Genomic DNA, 17,482 nt, shown 5'->3' with positions numbered 1-17,482 from the left:
CGTGTCTATGCACGGGCATACATAATTACCTGAAGCTAGCTGGAGATTAGTTCAACCACACAGAACTATGAAAACGAGCAGCGGTAAAAAACAGACTGAAGTTACAGTGCTACTGTCATGTAACACTAATTGAAACTCGTCTTTAAATATGGCGGCTCGGCTACTGGGTTGTGTGTGGTTGACTGCAGTTTTCCTGCGTTTCTTTTGGGTTTTCCTTCCACAAACAGGCTACATCCACCCAGACGAGTTTTTTCAAGCAACAGAGATCACTGCTGGAGATATATTTAAATTGAAACACACAAGAACGTGGGAATTCCAAGATGAATTTCCTGTCCGATCTGCAGCCTTCCCATATGCTTTCACAGGCTTACCGTTGTATATCTTGAAGACTTTCTTGGATGTAGAAGCTACCACGTCAAAATCTATTATTGTAGCTCCAAGACTATTCATCTCGGGTGCTTCTTTGATCATCGATTTGTCAGTTTATGTAATTTGTCGAAATCTTCGAACAGACCCAGTACCGTCCTTATTTCTTCTTGGAACTTCCTTCGTAACTCTGGTGTTTTATACGCGGACGTTTTCCAATACAGCCGAGGCTATATTTTTCGCTTCTCTTCTCCTATTGGTTGTGCTCTCCTTGGCGAAAAGAAGTGCTTTAAGCACAAGAAAGGACCAGGCACGATACTTCTTGATAGGGACCGTCGTAGGTGTAGGGATTTGGATCCGTCCCACTTTTCTGGCCTTTGCTTGTGTTCCTTTGTGTTGGTGCCTGCTGGATGTTTGTTTGCTCAGATGGTCCATCGACAAAATGATTTCAAAACTTGTAACAAATGTTATGAAATACTGCATTTGGTTGGGTCTTGGTGGAGCTCTAACAATTGTCAGTTTGGTTGTTTTGGACTCTCATTACTTTGGGTATTTGCAAAGGAGAAAATTTGTTTTGACACCTCTCAACTTTTTCTTGTACAACATGGACACCAGCTCACTGAAACAACATGGTCTCCATCCGAGGATTACACATTTTGCGGTGAACATGCCACTTTTGTTTGGACCTCTAGCTTTAGTTTTGTATGTATATGCTGTCTATGCCACAATGAAAAGAAAGTTTCTGGTACCTATGATGTTTTTGCAAACTGCGAATGATAAAAAGGACAATACCAGTAATGCTATGAGAGCTTATTTCATTTTAAAGATGCTTTTGTTTAGTATTTTAGTTCCTGTGGTGTTGCTGTCCTTAATACCACATCAAGAGGCACGATTTATCACCCCAGTACTTGTTCCACTTGTAGTTGTGTTTTCCCAAATTTGTTCGTCTTCCTCTGTTACACCCCTAATACTATTATGTTGGTGTATCTGGAACGTGTTTGGCTGCGTGATGTTTGGAATATTGCATCAAGGGGGTGTGTACCCATGTCTTGCACATCTCCAAAGGCATCTTCACTTCACACGGATTAACACTTTGAGCACATCATTTCATGTGACTTTTTACCACACCTATATGCCACCCCAACATCTTTTAGCTTGGCCCAAGCTGGCTTATAGTTCCCACAAAGGGATGTATCACAACTTGGCACTGTATGACTTAAAAGGTGCTTCACGAGATGAGCTATACAAACATTTAACAATAAATTTGGAGAAAACTGAGGCTCGTGGGATGAAGAAAGAGGTAAATTCCAGAAAAATGCCTTTGTGAGTATGGCTTACTGTTGGTGTACTGCTGATTCAACCACAATGAGTCTCCCTATGTAATATAGTAAACTAAGATTGAATGAAGAACATATCAGGGAGATAAAGCTATATAGGGCAATCAAAGTCAAAAATGTCTGGATCAGTGGCACAAAACCAATATTAATGAAAATTAATATTACAGTGAAAAACATTAATTTTTTTTTAAGTCTAACATTTTTCAAGAACTTCCCCATCCCCCTTCAAGACAAAAGAGTCAATTTCCACTCTGGTAATAACATGAAGTGTTAAGATTTAACACGATAACAGGATAACACTCACTCAGTAATAAACTGGCTTGTTCTCTTTACCTGTTTGCAAGGCCGGAAACATTGGGGTCATGTACTTCTTAATATTTTCCAGCAATGAAGGTTTAATTGTTTTGTAATTGAGCCTGTAGTATGAAAAAAAAAAAGACTCTTATTAACTCCAATCCAGTTTGAGATAAGCAGGTCCCTCTTTGTCAGTTTGAGATAAGCAGGTTGTTGGTAAACACAGTATCCTCTCCCTTTGAGGGGAGTGGATACAAAGGGGTTTCGCTAAAAGATAAAATTAAATCAGAAGAATAAACTTACTATAGTTTTATTGGAAAATTCATTACTTGACGTGGGAATTCCACATTAAATTGCACGCAAAAACTGATATCGCACAAATCATGAAGCGATGAGTGTGATATCGGTTTTCAAGTGCAATTTAATCCAGAATTCACGAGTGAAGTAATGGATTTTCCTTGAATTGCATAACTGAATAAAAATGCGAAAAAAAAGGAAGCAGCATTACTTAAAATTGTTATGTTTACGTAGATGCGAAACAATATCACTTAGCCTCGTTTTCAAATCACAATTGCACACTAAATACCTCTTTTTGTTAACCAATCAAAATGTGAGACTTTATTCAATGATGCGATTCTACTTTGAATAAAACCAGTGACTACTTTAAATTGATAGCATTGGCAATCATCCATTGTACACAAATGTAGATGATTAAGTCCACTGCAAATGGTGTATAAACTACTTAATGTAGTATGTGTAGGTCTTAAGGTTATTTGCTAACAGACAATTCATGTGTCTAAACAGGTTTTTTTGGTATGTCCATCAACAGTGAAGTTCCATGATCCACGGTTTGAATTGATAAAGCAGTTTTACCCTCATCTAAGTATGGAAGACCCCCCTGACTTGAACAATCTCTTTCACCCAGCTCAAATGCAATCTGGTCCTTGTTCAAGCAGTCATCAAGAGAGTAAGTATCAAGATACAGGATTTACAGAGATCACATGTCTAAACGACAACAAAGAGAAAGACACAACTTGGTGGAAATTCATCATTTGGGAAGATCTCAAGAGGTGGACTAGATCAGAGCTTTCTTTGAATCTCTACAGATACAAAAAAACACTAGAAACTGCTTAAACTATACTTCTAAAACATACAGTGGCCCAAAAACTAATAGAAATGATCAGACAGTTTTTTCAAAAGGTTTTACTTTATATTTAATAACATGAGTTGTGTCTGAGGGAAAGCAGTCGAGGACTGGGGCTTCAATAATACAACCCTCACTGAAGTAGTAACAAGAATAAAACAAAATGAAACAAACAAGCAAAAGAAATATCTAAAAAGCTAGACCTCAGAGTAACTTTCCACTAACTTTATTGTAGTGAAATCCATCCAGGAATAAAAATATAAATTAGAGAATTGTTTTAGCAATCCAAATAAATATGTGAACTTTTCCATGGGGATGAAGATTATTTGCACAAGTGTTAAAGGTCATCTATATTCAGATCTACAAGGTAGAGTCAAACAAGCATGCCCACAGATACATGTGCAAGGTTGTAGCTAAGAAATTACTCAGCCAGCTGAAATAAATTTCTAGTGAGGAGGCCAAAAGGTGATGAACAATTTAAGTGTGTAACCTGAGAAGTGCCCGCTGTGCTTTACCAAGCGATTGCCGGCCAAAATCCAGCTGGTAATTGCCGCTTCTTCACCCGGCAAGTTTCACCAGCAGCCGGCGCTTAGTGATAACCCTGATGTACATGTAGTAATTAATACTGTTCACAGATAAAAACTTCTCAACTATATATAATCATTACTCAATAATTGAATCAATCTTTCAATTATATTATTCACATGTTATTTGATTGATTGATCAACCAGACAACCCTTTACACCCTAACATCAGTATGCATATTCTCCATACTGTTCTCTATACATTTCCTAAGATGCTGATAAGGAGAATTTGTTTGACAATCAATTGCTTCTTTTGTTGTGATCATTTCCTTTACTCTCATGACCTTAAAGTGTGATTAAGGGGTGATAATGTAAGGAGAAATTAGATGCTTGTCACACTGATAGGTCAATGGGTTCATCAACTCATCGTTTACTCAATCAATCATTCAACCATTCAATCAATGAATCAGTCATTCAGTTATTATCCTTACTTTTTTCAAACTATTATCAATCAGACAATCACTCAGTCTATAAATATTTGTTCTTTGACTTCTGTTCCAACAATGGTGCAGTTATAGTAATCATTTTCTTTGTCTTGTAGAAGTTCTCTGCAAACCCCTCTCTACTTCCACAAGAGGACTTCTGTAACCTGTATTAACCTGTATTTTCGTACTGGTCCTGGAAAACCTCTTAACCATTTCACTCCTAAGATCTTATTTAGTAATTCTTTTTGCTGTCTATCATACTAATGTTATGGTGTTAGTTTGGAGAATTTGGTCATAGATCAACTTATTATCCCCTTATTGATATATTTCTTTATTCTCATCACTTATATGCTTGATATTGTGTTGATGTTGTAAGAAGAATTTTGTCTTGGTCATATCTGGGAGTTAAAAATTTAACTTTATTTAGAAGCAATCGTGGGTCTCTTAACTATTTGAAGTGAACTAGAGTTTTGTACTGATGTAGGAATGTTGTCCCCAATTTGATAAGCTTTGTGTTTAGTTTTTTCATTTTTGTTATTTGTGTTTGGTTTGAAGTTAAAAGAGCTGTTGTGTAGTGTTCAAGATTTCCAGTGCGCTGAATAACACTTTGCATGACAAGCGAAATTGTGAAAAGCTTACTCAGGCCCGTATTAGCGTGAGATTTCTCACAGAGCTAAACAAACACAACTAGAAATAAACAGGAAAAAGATGCATTCAGGAACATGATTAATTTACGAGCTGTAAGAGATCTCAAAGATCAAATTCACACAAAACTTCATGTAAACCACCTTGCGTAAGAAATTTGATTAGAATCTGTATTCTCACATCAATTTAGTGTCTAAATTGGATTGGTTTCTTGCTAGTCTCTGGAGTTTACTTATCACTCCTCGGCTGCGCAATGTAAATATTGTTTTCCCCCTCGCGTTGAAATTTTAACGATTTTCGTGTTATTCACTCTTATCTGTGTATGCACTATCAGTTTACCACTGACTTGCGGAATTACATCGACAGCTAAACATTTGCAAACATTCTTTGAATCAAGAATAATGTTTGATCCAAAATGAAGTTCCTGTGGGAAATTTCGTTCTAAAAAGTTACAACATCTGCAATATGTATACACAGTATGAACAACAAAACTCTTCTTTCTCACAGAAGCAATTTTTTTTTCAATATTGACAATTGAAGAGAACTGCCAATTGGTTCTTCAGTAATTTCATTTTCCCTTCAGGAAAAATTTTTTGTCAACGAACCCTCCGGGTGCCTTTCATTATTTATCTCCTTTGTTTTGACAAACCCCTCATATGTTTCTTTTGCATCTAAGACTTTGGGAATAAACAGCAGTAACTAAACTTAAATATTTTCTACTAACAGTTAATTAAACATATGCGAGGTTAAATAACAGCATTATTGAATATGTTTGGGTAAGTTAAAATGAAGATATCTACCAAACTAAGATGATTTTTCGGAAGTCTAGTATCGCCTTGTGTTTATTTTGCATGTTGTACGTATACGCTGTTTTTCTCTCTGAAGAGGAAAATCTTCAGCCAGTCACATCGAAAAGACTTCAGTTTGCGAACTTTAAAATTGATTTATTTCACGCTCTTAATGGTGAAAAGATTGAGGTTGTTTATGAAGAAACTCGAAAACATTGCTTGTGGAAATGTTTGAAAAGCCTTCATTGTTTCTCTGCGAACATTGGCATTCACTCAGAAAGAAATGGAAAACTTTTGTGCGAGTTGCTGTCTTCCGATAAACACACTTTGCCAGTGAGCTTTCAGGCGAATGAAAGCTTTCATCATTACTTCATTCCGGTGAGTTCGAAAACTATTTTTCGGTAGAACTTATGAGTTTGGTCTAGTATTGCTGTGTGAATTGAGTAATATAAATCAGGGAGCCATGCGAGCCAAGGGGCGAGTCACGCGAGCCATGGGGCGAGCCATGCGAGCCAAGGGGTGAGCCATGCGAGCCAAGGGGCGAGTCACGCGCGCCAAGGGGCGAGCCATGCGAGCCAAGGGGCGAGCCATGCGAGCCAAGGGGCGAGTCACGCGCGCCAAGGGGCGAGCCATGCGAGCCAAGGGGCGAGTCACGCGAGCTAAGGGGCGAGCCATGCGAGCCATGCGAGCCAAGGGACGAGTCATGCGAGCCAAGGGGCGAGTCATGCGAGCCAAGGGGCGAGTCATGCGAGCTAAGGGGCGAGTCACGCGAGCCAAGGGGCGAGCCACGCGAGCCAAGGGGCGAGTCACGCGAGCCAAGGGGCGAGCCATGCGAGCCATGCGAGCCAAGGGACGAGTCATGCGAGCCAAGGGGCGAGTCATGCGAGCCACAGTCAAAATGTAAAGAGTTTTTATGTTACATTTACACATAGCATGTGATTTACATAGAAATTACTCCATGGAAAATGCGCGCGTACGATTTTTATTCACGAGTTGAGAAGTATCATGAAAACAATCAAGCAATAATGAATAAAGTTTGTTTTCTTTATAACTCACTCGCTATCAAATTGTTAAGTTCAAGGAGGATTTTTCCGTAATTAAACTCGTAATTGTAGCCCTAAATCATTCGGGTTCTTCAAATTAAAGAGAAAGCTTTCGTCGAAACATTTTTATTTGTAAAGATAATTAAAGGCTTCCGAGCAAATTTTGAAACATTTTTTTGATAAGTAACTTTCACGATGTGACACCTGTCAATTGAAGAGTAAAGAGGCATACGCTAAACAGCAGTACTGGTGTGATAAACACACACGAGTTAAATGATCATGCGACGATTTTCTCGTAAAACGAAAAACAGTTAGAGATCTTACGGAAAGTATTTTTTATTTCCAACGACGATTAATCTTTGAAGATTTACCTCTGTTCCGTTTTAAAATGTCACGGAAAGTCAAATTGTAAGTGAATGTAAATATGTGTTTTGGAGTTTGTCTGCTTGTTTGTTTTCTGCAATGGCGTGTGTAAATCGGTTTTTCTTCCACCAAAAAGCTGAAGTCAATGAGACTCTTTCTACCTAGACACAAGGAGATTTAATGCGACTTTTATTCATCGAATTCCGGCGTTTCTGCCGTGAAATTTATGACGGAAGTGTATTTTAAGATTTTGAACAGCTGCTGAATAAAATTCTTTCTTTTTTAGCCTAAACTTATAAAATCGTTTGTATCTGGCGCATGACAAACCCATTTGTAGTTTAAAGGTCAAACAGGGATTGTCACTCACTAAATTGGCTCGCCATCAAGTCTTGTGATTGCCTTCGTATGAAATTGTTTTTGTTGTTGTTGTTGTTGTTGTTAAGTCCGCCTTTTACTAGTCCGCGTTTCATTAGTCCGCGTTTTACTAGTCCACGTTTTACTAGTCAGCGTTTTACTAGTCAGCGTTTTACTAGTCCGCGTTTTACTAGTCCGCGCTTTACTAGTCCTCGTTTTACTAGTCAGCATTTTACTAGTCCGCGTTTTTCTAGTCCGCGTTTAACTAGTCCTCGTTTTACTAGTCAGCATTTTACTAGTCCGCGTTTTTCTAGTCCGCGCTTTACTAGTCCTCGTTTTACTAGTCAGCGTTTTACTAGTCCGCGTTTTTCTAGTGCGCGTTTAACTAGTCCTCGTTTTACTAGTCCAGTCCAGTCCAGTCCAGTCCAGTCCTCGAAATATCATATGCCAAAATTCAAGGCAAACTTACAGTGTACATAACTTAGTCATCATCGGAGTCGCTGGATACTCTGATTCTCTTCCACTGGTGCTTTTTCGTAACCTTCTCCTTCTTTTGTGCGAACGCTTAAAATGAATTCACTCAAAAGTTCATTCAGCTCGGCGGGAGGAATTTCAGATATTTCACTTCTGCTTCTCCTTTTGTTTGAAGGAACTCTGTAAACAAAGCAACGTCTCGTTTCGTTTTCTTCACTGTGTTCTGGTTTTCTTGTTCTTCAATAAAAGTCTCAATGAAACCTTCCAAAGAAGCAAACCTTGAACTAGCCATGTTGGATTGAAGAGTCGGAGTGAAACTCGAGGGCCTCGAATGTGTACTAGTGAATTTTTGTCGTCCTCGTTTGTGATTGGGCGAACGACGTTTTTTCACTTGTGAAAATTCATCGTTCGCGTTTCCTATTGGCTAATGGATTTAACGTACTAGTTTTACGCTGGCTTTTTGTCGTGTGTAAGTCTCAGTATCTATCAAATAAATTTATTTGTTACATTTACTCTTCAAAGAACAAATTCATGGAAAAACACGGCAGGTAGGTTGTTTTTTTTTAGAAAAAAGAGAAAGGAAATAAAGGAGTTAGCGAAGACAATTCAACTCAAGGTTTATCAAGAAACCATCCTGAATGAAATCGACCAAAAATGTCTATAAAAAATCAATTACATCGAACTGATGATTTTTCAAGTACTGAAAGATGACAGAGGGTCGGAAAGGGGGTATTTCGTGAACCGTGAATTCCTATTTTTAATTGCCGTAAATCGTGAAAGAACGAAATTATTTCCCGTGATCCGTGAACGAAAGTACTCCCGTGATAAGTGAAATAACTAATTTATTTCTCGAGATTCGTGAACATGGTCTATAATTAGCTCATTTTCCGTGAAATTTTCCGAATGTACATAGAAGTCATGTCTTTCAGAATTCAGAACTTGATATTTCAAGGTCAAGTATGTAAACAAAATGCCACGCTCGTCACGCACTACCAAGACTACCAATCCTAGACATGTCTAGACGTCACATGACTAGCATGGATAACTCCGCCGTGACCTGTAATGATTTTATGGTCAAATATGGCGAGCGAAAGTACAAGTGCGGACATTGAGGGAAGCGTTTTTCAAGTTTTGGAAGGTGTTGTCTGTTATGTGGATCCAACAACATCTTCAAATGCAATGAATGCGTTATGTTGGTAGCAAAGAGCGTGTGCGTATTCCTTTATCGGGAAAGCACTGCTCCTTGCAAGCGTAGTTACTAAAACCCCGAACGACCCACATCGACCCACAACGACCCACAACGATCTTCAAACGACCGATAACGATCTCAAAACGACCCACATCGACCCACATCGACCCACATCGACCCACATCGACCCACATCGACCCACAACGACCCACAACGATCTTCAAACGACCGAGAACGATCTCAAAACGACCCACAACGATCCCTCAACAACAAAAAACCCTCTTGAAAAAAATATCAAAAACTTAACTTTTGAAATTTTTTCAAAAATTGAAAAGCATACTGAATAGCAAACATAATGACTCACAACTACTCAGAATACCTTTGATAGTCCGGTAAAGCATTCATAAGGTTGTCAAAAACAGGACAAAATAAATGAGCAAATGCAGCTTTTCACGAGAAAGAATCTCCATACAGAGAGACATTTGTAGGTCCGATCGATGTCTCTTCGGCCACAGGCAGCCCAAGTTCACTACTAGAAAAGCGGACGTGATTCTTACAGTGCTGCGCAACGTTTTATACTCCAAAAAAAGCAGTTGAACACCAAAATAGCGCTAACTCACCAAAAACACTTCAAAATGGCCTGAGACGCTGGTAATTAACAAAGACTGAAAACAACAAGGCAATAAGGTAAATCCATTTTATCATCAAAACAAGCCATTTTTCTCTCTTTTAAGGCAAACCGATAACATTCCATACAAACCTTTATAATTATAAAACGTTGTGCAACACTGTAAGAGTCACGTCCGCTTTTCTGGTAGTTAACTTGGGCTGCCTGTGGCCGAAGAGACGTCGATCGGACCTACAAACGTTTCTCTGAATGGAGATTCTTTCTCGTGAAAAGCTGCATTTGCTCATTTATTTTGTCCTGTTTTTAACAACCTTATGAATGTGTTACCGGACTATCAAAGGTATGCTGGGTAGTTGTCAGTCGTTATGTTTGCTATTCAGTATGCTTTTCAATTTTCGAAATTATTTCAAAAGTTAAGTTTTTGATGTTTTTTCTTGAGGGGTTTCTTTTGTTGTGGGATCGTTGTAGGTCGTTTTGAGATCGTTTTGAGATCGTTGTAGGTCGTTTTGAGATCGTTCCCGGTCGTTTGAAGATCGTTGTGGGTCGTTCCCTGTTTTAGTAACTACTTCCTTGCAAGCGTTTGTAAAGCATGTGGTAGAACATGCAGGCCTCAGGGAGGAAGCTCAAAAACGAGGCCTCGAGTCCAGCGTCGATATCAAACTATGCCGCTTAGAGAAAGGACCAGATGGTATCAAGGCCTATGCAATAAATACCCACGCGCAGTGGGATGAAGAAAGACCCATGTTCAGTCACCGAGGAATGGTTCTGCAAGGTTCGTCATCTTTCCATAGGGACCTTAAGCAGTCAGGACGGCAACGCCAAGGAAGGCTCCGATTAAAAAATGAATTTCTACTCTTAGTTAGAGTTTCAAACATGGCTGCAGGAGCTTACTGTCTCATATGGCGCCACAGCTCAACTTCAGCATGACGTATAAAAGTAGCGTTGAGTTCCAAATGGAAATTAAAATAATTTGCCGTCGCGGTTTCAGTTCGCAGACGACGCAAATTTTGGCAATTTTATGTTGTTGTTTTGCATAGGACGGCTAAGAAATGTACAAAGTTTCAAAACGCACGCTCGTGCTGAGCTATTGTTCTGCCAATTAGATCTCTTGTTTTTCCACGTCCTCGTTGCTGTCGCCCTCGTGGTTGCTTAAGGTCCCTAACAATTACAGACATTGCATCAATTAATGTCACGCTGCATGTCTTTCATACCTAGGTAATAATTAACTTTATGTTTCTTTCTATTAAATAAAAGATAGTCGCAAATTGGACTTGCACAAAGGCAATTATTACCTTTGACAATATTGAAAAAGATATTGTTCTTGCACGTACGCACAACACCAAAGAATTACAAGTAATGAAGTGTAACCAGTTCTGTTTGTGTAGACTAAGGCATACAGTTGTGAATTAGTGTAAATTTAGTTCAAAATGGTCGACACGTCAGTTGTGTAGTACTTGGGTGAAAAAATTAAAGCAAACGCTGAATTGTGCGTGATTCGTGAAAAGTCTGTTTTAATTCCCGTGAACCGTGAATTTTCGATTTTAATTCCCGTGAACCATGCATGACACCCCCCTTTTCCGACCCTCATGACAGCAGTCAATGTTGACGGACTAAATCCGATTTGAGAAGAAGCGGCGTAGTAGAAGCATTTACCGTCAGCTGGTGGGTCGAACGATATCTCGAAACCAGCTTCTGCTACTCTGGTGGCGAGTTTTGAAAAAGGACTTGTCTGAGGGACGAGAAAACCACATGCAGCAGTCAGTCAACCGACAGAGTTTTGATAATTCTGATTCACTAAAGAGCGAAGCTGTAATTATAATTACGCGATTTACTCACTATTCTTGACGCCAATACACGGAGTTGCCCTGGAAGTACTGTTCTCCTTTCTCTTGAATAATTTTCCACGTCGATATCAATGAATGATAGGAGTCCATTCAGCTACCCATTCGAGTAGCGGTGGGGTAGTGGAGCTGTACGCTTTTCTCAGAAAATTTTTTCACTCAAGTCTTGAACCTTAATTAATTTTTGTCGCCTCGTTTTTATTTTTTGCGGATCCTGAGCGATTTGAAGAGATAAATTTTCTCTAAATAACAAAAATATGAAAAAAAGAAAAAAATTCGTCCAACTCAGGACAGCCATTACTATGACGCAAGACTTGGCACGATGTACAGATGTTTAGAGCATTTTTCATATTTGACGCATCAGCAATAGTTCTGGCAACCGAAGCGAGATTAGGATTTTTTCTGGGAATATTTTATAAGCAGTTTTGTAGCTAAATTTAAAATTAATTTCCCGGGAAAGAGAGAGTACCCTGGGAGCGAGGTTGTACCGTTTATGCTCGTCCCCTGATCATCTCCGCTGTCAAGATGGCGGGCGGGCGGGCAGGCGGGCGGTTTAAAGCGATAGTTTAGTGACAGTCGGGCGCGAAATGATCGACGACCTTCCAGACCCTGGACCAATCGAAGAAAAAAGAAAATAATCGCAAAAATGGCTCGCACCGTGGCTCGCACCGTGGCTCGCAGATTTTGCAGACCCGTGTGAATTTCTATTTGACAGTCTATTAGACTTTCGGGGTCAAAAAGTTATTTTTATTATTGCTTTTGAAATGTTTCATTGAAGAATCCATGTGAAAGTTCTCCTTGTCAAAACGGAGGCGCTTGTCGAAGACTTAATGAAATGAGTGACTACAGGTGTACTTGCACCAGAAACTATGGCGGAAAAAACTGCGAGCACAGTAAGTTCATTAATTTAGTTACCTTGTTTACGTCTAAGTTTATTCTTAAATCTGATGAGGATCATGATGTTAGATTAAAGAAATTAAGATTACATAGTTTATTTCATAGAAGATACATCAGGGATGTTGTTTTTTTATTCAATTTAATGAATGGGCATTATGATATGGATATTTCTGATAAGTTGCTATTCTGTAAAGATCGTAGTGTAGATTATAACTTAAGGAAGAATGATTCTCTTGACCTAGTCAGCATGTACAGTAGAACAAAAATTTTTAAATATAGCTTTTTTATCCGTCTTGTGAATGAATGGAACAGTCTTGCAAATAATATAAAGGATTCTGCTAGTATTTCTAGCCTTAAACATAAAGTTACTTCATTCCCTGGTAATACTTACAACTTTTAGATTTGATTCAATGTAATACTTAGATATCAAACCCTATACTATGATAACTGGTTTTAATATTATATCTTACTGGGGAGCATCCCTCGTATGGTGCCTAGGACGCTTTTGGATGCTGCCTCTCCATCATCATTATTTATTTATTCTGTTTATGTTTATGTCTAGATATTTATTTATGCATCTATTTAGTAATTTAATTTAATCTTGATTTGGAGAAACTGTAATAAATTAAAGTTCAACTTAACATAATATATGGTCCCCTATTGGTCATTGGTGAAAAAAATTTCCGCATGGCACTTTCTTGAAATATAAGATTTTAACATAAATAAGAATTGTCAATCTCTAAAATGGTAAATGGTAAATGGTTTGTTCTTCATCGATCATTATTGTAATTATGATCGATTCACGAGAACCATGCGAGGATTTTACAACTTGTTGAAAGGTATGAGGGGTACTTTACAACCAGGGTGACTTCCTTGGGAATATTTATCGTCATTCATGATGTTTTCAAAAAGTTTGAAATTGCAAAAACTTTCGCACATCAGTCGCGCCCGAAAACTACAAAATGTACTTGGTTTTATGCAATTTCCTGTAGGGAAAAACTGATTACCTCCTCTGTAAGAATCAGATTTTTAGCTTATGTGGTAATTACGAGTATTTGGACGAGTTTTTTTGAAACCTCCTGATAAGTTTGAATAAATGGCGTGATCAGAAAAAAAAACTTTAGCTACGACAATTTTAGGTATCTTTTCGAAACCGAAAGGGAAGTTTACTGATAGCTAGGTATACTATGATGCTATTGTTTGGCGGAAAGTTGTAGCTTTTGATCAGTTACCTTATTCAACCTAAGATGGGAGATTTGAGCAACTGTCCCAGGCTTTCTGAAACTGCAAATAGCTATTCGCGTAAGTGTACTCAAGAAACAAACGCGGTTTTAACAAATTTAAAACGTGGGAAACATGTTATACATGATTATAACTTTTTTTTCGATACTTTTCTACTTCTACATGCATATATCATTTATGGCACCATTATTTCAAAAAAAGCGCAATATAGAACAATAGGAATAGTGTTATGATCGACTGAAAGCAAGGAATGTCGTTTAGTCTACCTACAGCAGGCTTCTTCAGTTCCTTTAACATCTCGTGGAAAAGGTATTAGTCGTCAAAAAGTGATACACAAACCAGTCTACTGACCATTGATAAACGACATCAATCAATTTATCTCATAAATGGCATATGTGTATGTGAACGGCTTTATTTTTCTCGATACAGCCTGTGATGTCGATCAGGGGTGGAAGCTTTTCAAGTCAAATTGTTACAAGTACTTCAACCAAGTGGAGAAAAACAGGGTCCAAGCTCAATTACGCTGCCAAGCGCTCAACGGTAACTTGGTAATGTTTCAGAATGCCGATAAACACCAATTTGTCACCAGCGATGTCCTTCCTGCTGATTACAGCCGCGTGTGGATTGGGCTGAGTCGAGATCCAGCCAACGAAGAGGTTTGGAAATGGGATGATGGCTCCCTTCTGTCCTTTAACAAGTGGGAGCATAATGAACCAAACAATAAGCATGTAAATTGTGCTCAGATGATTAATGGGACACACTATGGCGGAAGGTGGAACAATGGCTGGCATGACATTCATTGTGATAATTCCGCGGGAGATCCCGGTTTTGTTTGCGAAAGGGAGGCATTCTAATCTTCTAATCCGTAGTAAATCACGCACACTGGAAATCCATTGGTTACCACTCGTCTTTTTTGTGTTGTATCAGTTTTATCTATTTTACTACAAGCTGTTATGGGAAAAATCCAAGGAAACTCTGCTGGCTTGCAAGATTTAAGGGCCCCTTAGTATGGAATTCTACGTGTGAATGTTCTAAAGCCTTCTGTTTTTCAAAATTGAAGGAATAAGTTATGAGCGATCTTGTTAAAGATTAGTAGTCACTTGCATTCACATTATCCTAAGTTGCAGTTGTGTCATTTCCCAAGTTATCTAGTAAATCAGTCTCTCGTTAAATTCTGTCGCTTTCTAAGCCTTTCGTAGCCTTGAAACATTTTCTTCTATAATTTATGATATGCATATAATGCTATTATATGTGATTAGTTGTCATAACTATTACTGTGTGCTTCTCTTATATTAAGATTTTATACTCAGATAGGAATTGAACTATTTCAGACTTCTCCGTAGGAGCGTAATATTAGGGAGTTTAAGCAAATCACTACGGCTGGCGCTGCTACGGCTACCGGAAGTAAAATTGTCCAGAAACGAGTCCTTGCGCATGTCAGTGGTACCCATCCAGCAGTAGCGGGAAATCCTTCTACGCGAGTGGGAAGGTTTCGGCGTAGTCTGTGGTACGTGAACTTATCTTGTTTCTTTCTTCGCTGTATACATTCTCCTGAGCAATTTTAACTATTGAAATACACTTAACATCTTTAAAAATAGCTTATCGGGAATATTTATCAAGCTTGCTGTCCCTTACCGAGTGAATCTGCCTTTATTTTTGCAGCCGGGTTTGTCGAAGTATCGAAGCAGTGTGCACATGGAGAACGCAGCGAACGCAAGGAGAAATGCGTTAGTAGAAAGTCTAACTTTTCCTTTTAAAACCTCAAAGACTACTTGAAATTCAAAAAGCTGAAGCCGAGGAATGACGAGGGTTACGAGGGACCGTGTAGAAACTTTGCTTTGGTGTTTATAAGCTCCAAACTGACAATTTTGCAACACGTAAGCTTAAATATTTGAATTCACTCATTCACTGTGCACAGGATCGCTTAAAATTTTTTTTTCCAAACGTTGGAATCCCTTGTCCCTTTGAACGAAGTCATTTTGAGTTTTTAGACGTGCAAAAACTACCGCGAAGACGCTTAATTTATTGGTTTTAAACTTCTCAGCCGTACTAGGTTTGTAGTTCGCGTTGCTTAAAGTTGAAGTTTGGCGGGCTACGGCGACGTACTCTCCCCAAGCCTCGTCAACCACAATAGCCGTAGCAGCGCTAGCCGTAGTGATTTGCTTAAACTCCCTATTATATAGCGTTCAGTCCTCTTTTTTTTCCCTTTCTTATTATATGTGCATTTGTGCGATCTTGCTGACCTGTAATTTATTTTCATTTAATGCTGTTGTCAACTTGCTGCCTGGCTCCGCCAGCCCCTATAGTTATTACAGGCAGCCGGTACTCTGATTTTATTTTCAATACCTTTTCAGGGAAAGAGAAAGTACAAATAAAGATCGTGTTTTGTTGTTTTTCGGATGGTTTCGTGCTGAACGTAAAGTTTAATGCATAGTTGACCAAAATACTATACTGCAAGAAAACTGACGAAGAAATTCCCTTCACATCCATGTTCTTTACATTAGTCGGTTCCTCAGAGTCAGAGAACACCTTGAGCTACAAGCTTTACCCTACCTGTTAACTGGGTACAAGACAGAAAGTAATGATTCATAGATTTGAACATCTTTTAGGAATCTTCTTTTCACGTGCACTTTTGAATTAGACAGAACAAACCATGCGCTACTCTTAAAATTTTGTTTTAAAGTGCACCTAAACCCAAAAAGTTTTTTTCGCTTAACGAAGTAAGCTTATTTTTTTGAGTATTTCTGCGCAAAAAGTTTTTTTATTTGCTCAAATCTTCAATTTTCTATGCCCAGTCAAAATACGGAAAATCGGCCGCCATCTTGCCCCACGACCGAGTTTAAGGAGGAATGGCTCTAGTGGGTAATGTGACGTCAAATCGAGAACACGAAAGTCTGCATTTCACACATTTTCACTTGTTTGGGAAGGTTGTAGTCGATAATTGTCCGAAAATATGCCGACTAAGTGTGTTGTAGAAGGATGTAGCAACGTGCGAAATATGCAAGAGGGTATCGCGCTTCATACATTCTTCATACAACACACCTAGTCGGCATATTTCGGACAATATCGACGACAATCTTCCCAAACAAGTGAAAATGTGTGAGATGCAGACTTTCGTGTTCTCGATTTGACGTCACATTACCCGCTAGAGCCATTCTTCTTTAAACTCGGTCGTGGGGCAAGATGGCGGCCGATTTTTCGTATTTTGACTGGGCATAGAAAATTAAAGATTTGAGCAAATTAAAAAATTTTTGCACTGAAATACTCCAAAAAATAAGCTTATTTCGTTAAGCGAGAAAAAAATTTTGGGTTTAGGTGCACTTTAAAAGGATATAATGGCGACACCTCAACTACAACTTGTGCTTTCTCTGAATATGCCCTCTGTATCGAATTTGTAGCAACCACTTGTGCGGCCGCAGTTATTGGATTCTTGCAAAAGATTGTCGCTTGCTAAAGAAAGGAAGGCTAGAAGAAGCGATTTTACAGTTAGTCGTTTAATTTTCACTTCTTTAGTTAGTCTCGAGCTAAATTCTCGGCCTACTTCGATGCGACTGGGGTATCCTGAGGAGGAGCACCTTCGGTTTGTCCTTTTCCTTTTGTCTATGATGGCTGAAAACAAAATAAATCAAAACAAAACAAAAACAAAACAAAAAACAATGCAAAGTGCAATATATTTCTGTTACAACAAAGTCTGGCCGCGGGAAATGCTTCGCAGGACAATCGCGCGGCAACTTAGTACCATCACCCTTCCCCCGTAATATTTAGTTTCTGGTATGTTTATATTGCCCTCTTGTACACATTTCTCTTTGAATCTAGATTTTGAAAACATCAAATGGACGAGTCAGTTAATGAATGTCAAAGGAGGACT

General features: G+C 38.8%; 2 protein-coding genes across 5 annotated transcripts; both read left to right on the top strand.

The window, feature by feature from the left end:
• The first annotated feature begins 143 nt into the window (after nucleotides 1-143).
• LOC111326366 (GPI alpha-1,2-mannosyltransferase 4) lies at nucleotides 144-3,449 on the top strand. 2 transcript variants are annotated; one of them, XM_022930342.2, is made up of 2 exons: nucleotides 144-1,666; nucleotides 2,802-3,449. In XM_022930342.2, exons 1-2 carry the CDS (start codon nucleotides 149-151, stop codon nucleotides 3,129-3,131), a joined length of 1,848 nt encoding a protein of 615 aa, XP_022786077.2. In that variant the 5' UTR covers nucleotides 144-148; the 3' UTR covers nucleotides 3,132-3,449. The 2 variants fall into 2 exon arrangements, with proteins under 2 accessions (XP_022786077.2, XP_022786078.2); XM_022930343.2 differs by having other exon boundaries at nucleotides 2,827-2,961.
• Nucleotides 3,450-5,520: 2,071 nt separating this feature from the next.
• LOC111326357 (versican core protein-like) lies at nucleotides 5,521-16,009 on the top strand. Of its 3 annotated transcripts, none has more exons than XR_015994173.1 (4): nucleotides 5,521-5,961; nucleotides 12,254-12,368; nucleotides 14,044-15,121; nucleotides 15,277-16,009. XR_015994173.1 is itself a non-coding variant. In XM_088741624.1 (4 exons), exons 1-4 carry the CDS (start codon nucleotides 5,605-5,607, stop codon nucleotides 14,955-14,957), a joined length of 711 nt encoding a protein of 236 aa, XP_088597750.1. In that variant the 5' UTR covers nucleotides 5,521-5,604; the 3' UTR covers nucleotides 14,958-16,009. The 3 variants fall into 3 exon arrangements, 2 of the variants coding, with proteins under 2 accessions (XP_088597750.1, XP_088597749.1); XM_088741624.1 differs by having other exon boundaries at nucleotides 14,044-14,270; nucleotides 14,946-16,009; XM_088741623.1 differs by having other exon boundaries at nucleotides 14,044-16,009.
• Nucleotides 16,010-17,482: the final 1,473 nt, after the last annotated feature.

Source organism: Stylophora pistillata, chromosome 12 (genome assembly GCF_964205215.1).
Source record: "Stylophora pistillata chromosome 12, jaStyPist1.2, whole genome shotgun sequence".
In the NCBI taxonomy this organism is placed as follows: Eukaryota; Metazoa; Cnidaria; class Anthozoa; order Scleractinia; family Pocilloporidae; genus Stylophora; species Stylophora pistillata.
Note: the sequence above shows the minus strand (reverse complement) of the source record. Positions and strands in the feature narration are given on the sequence as shown.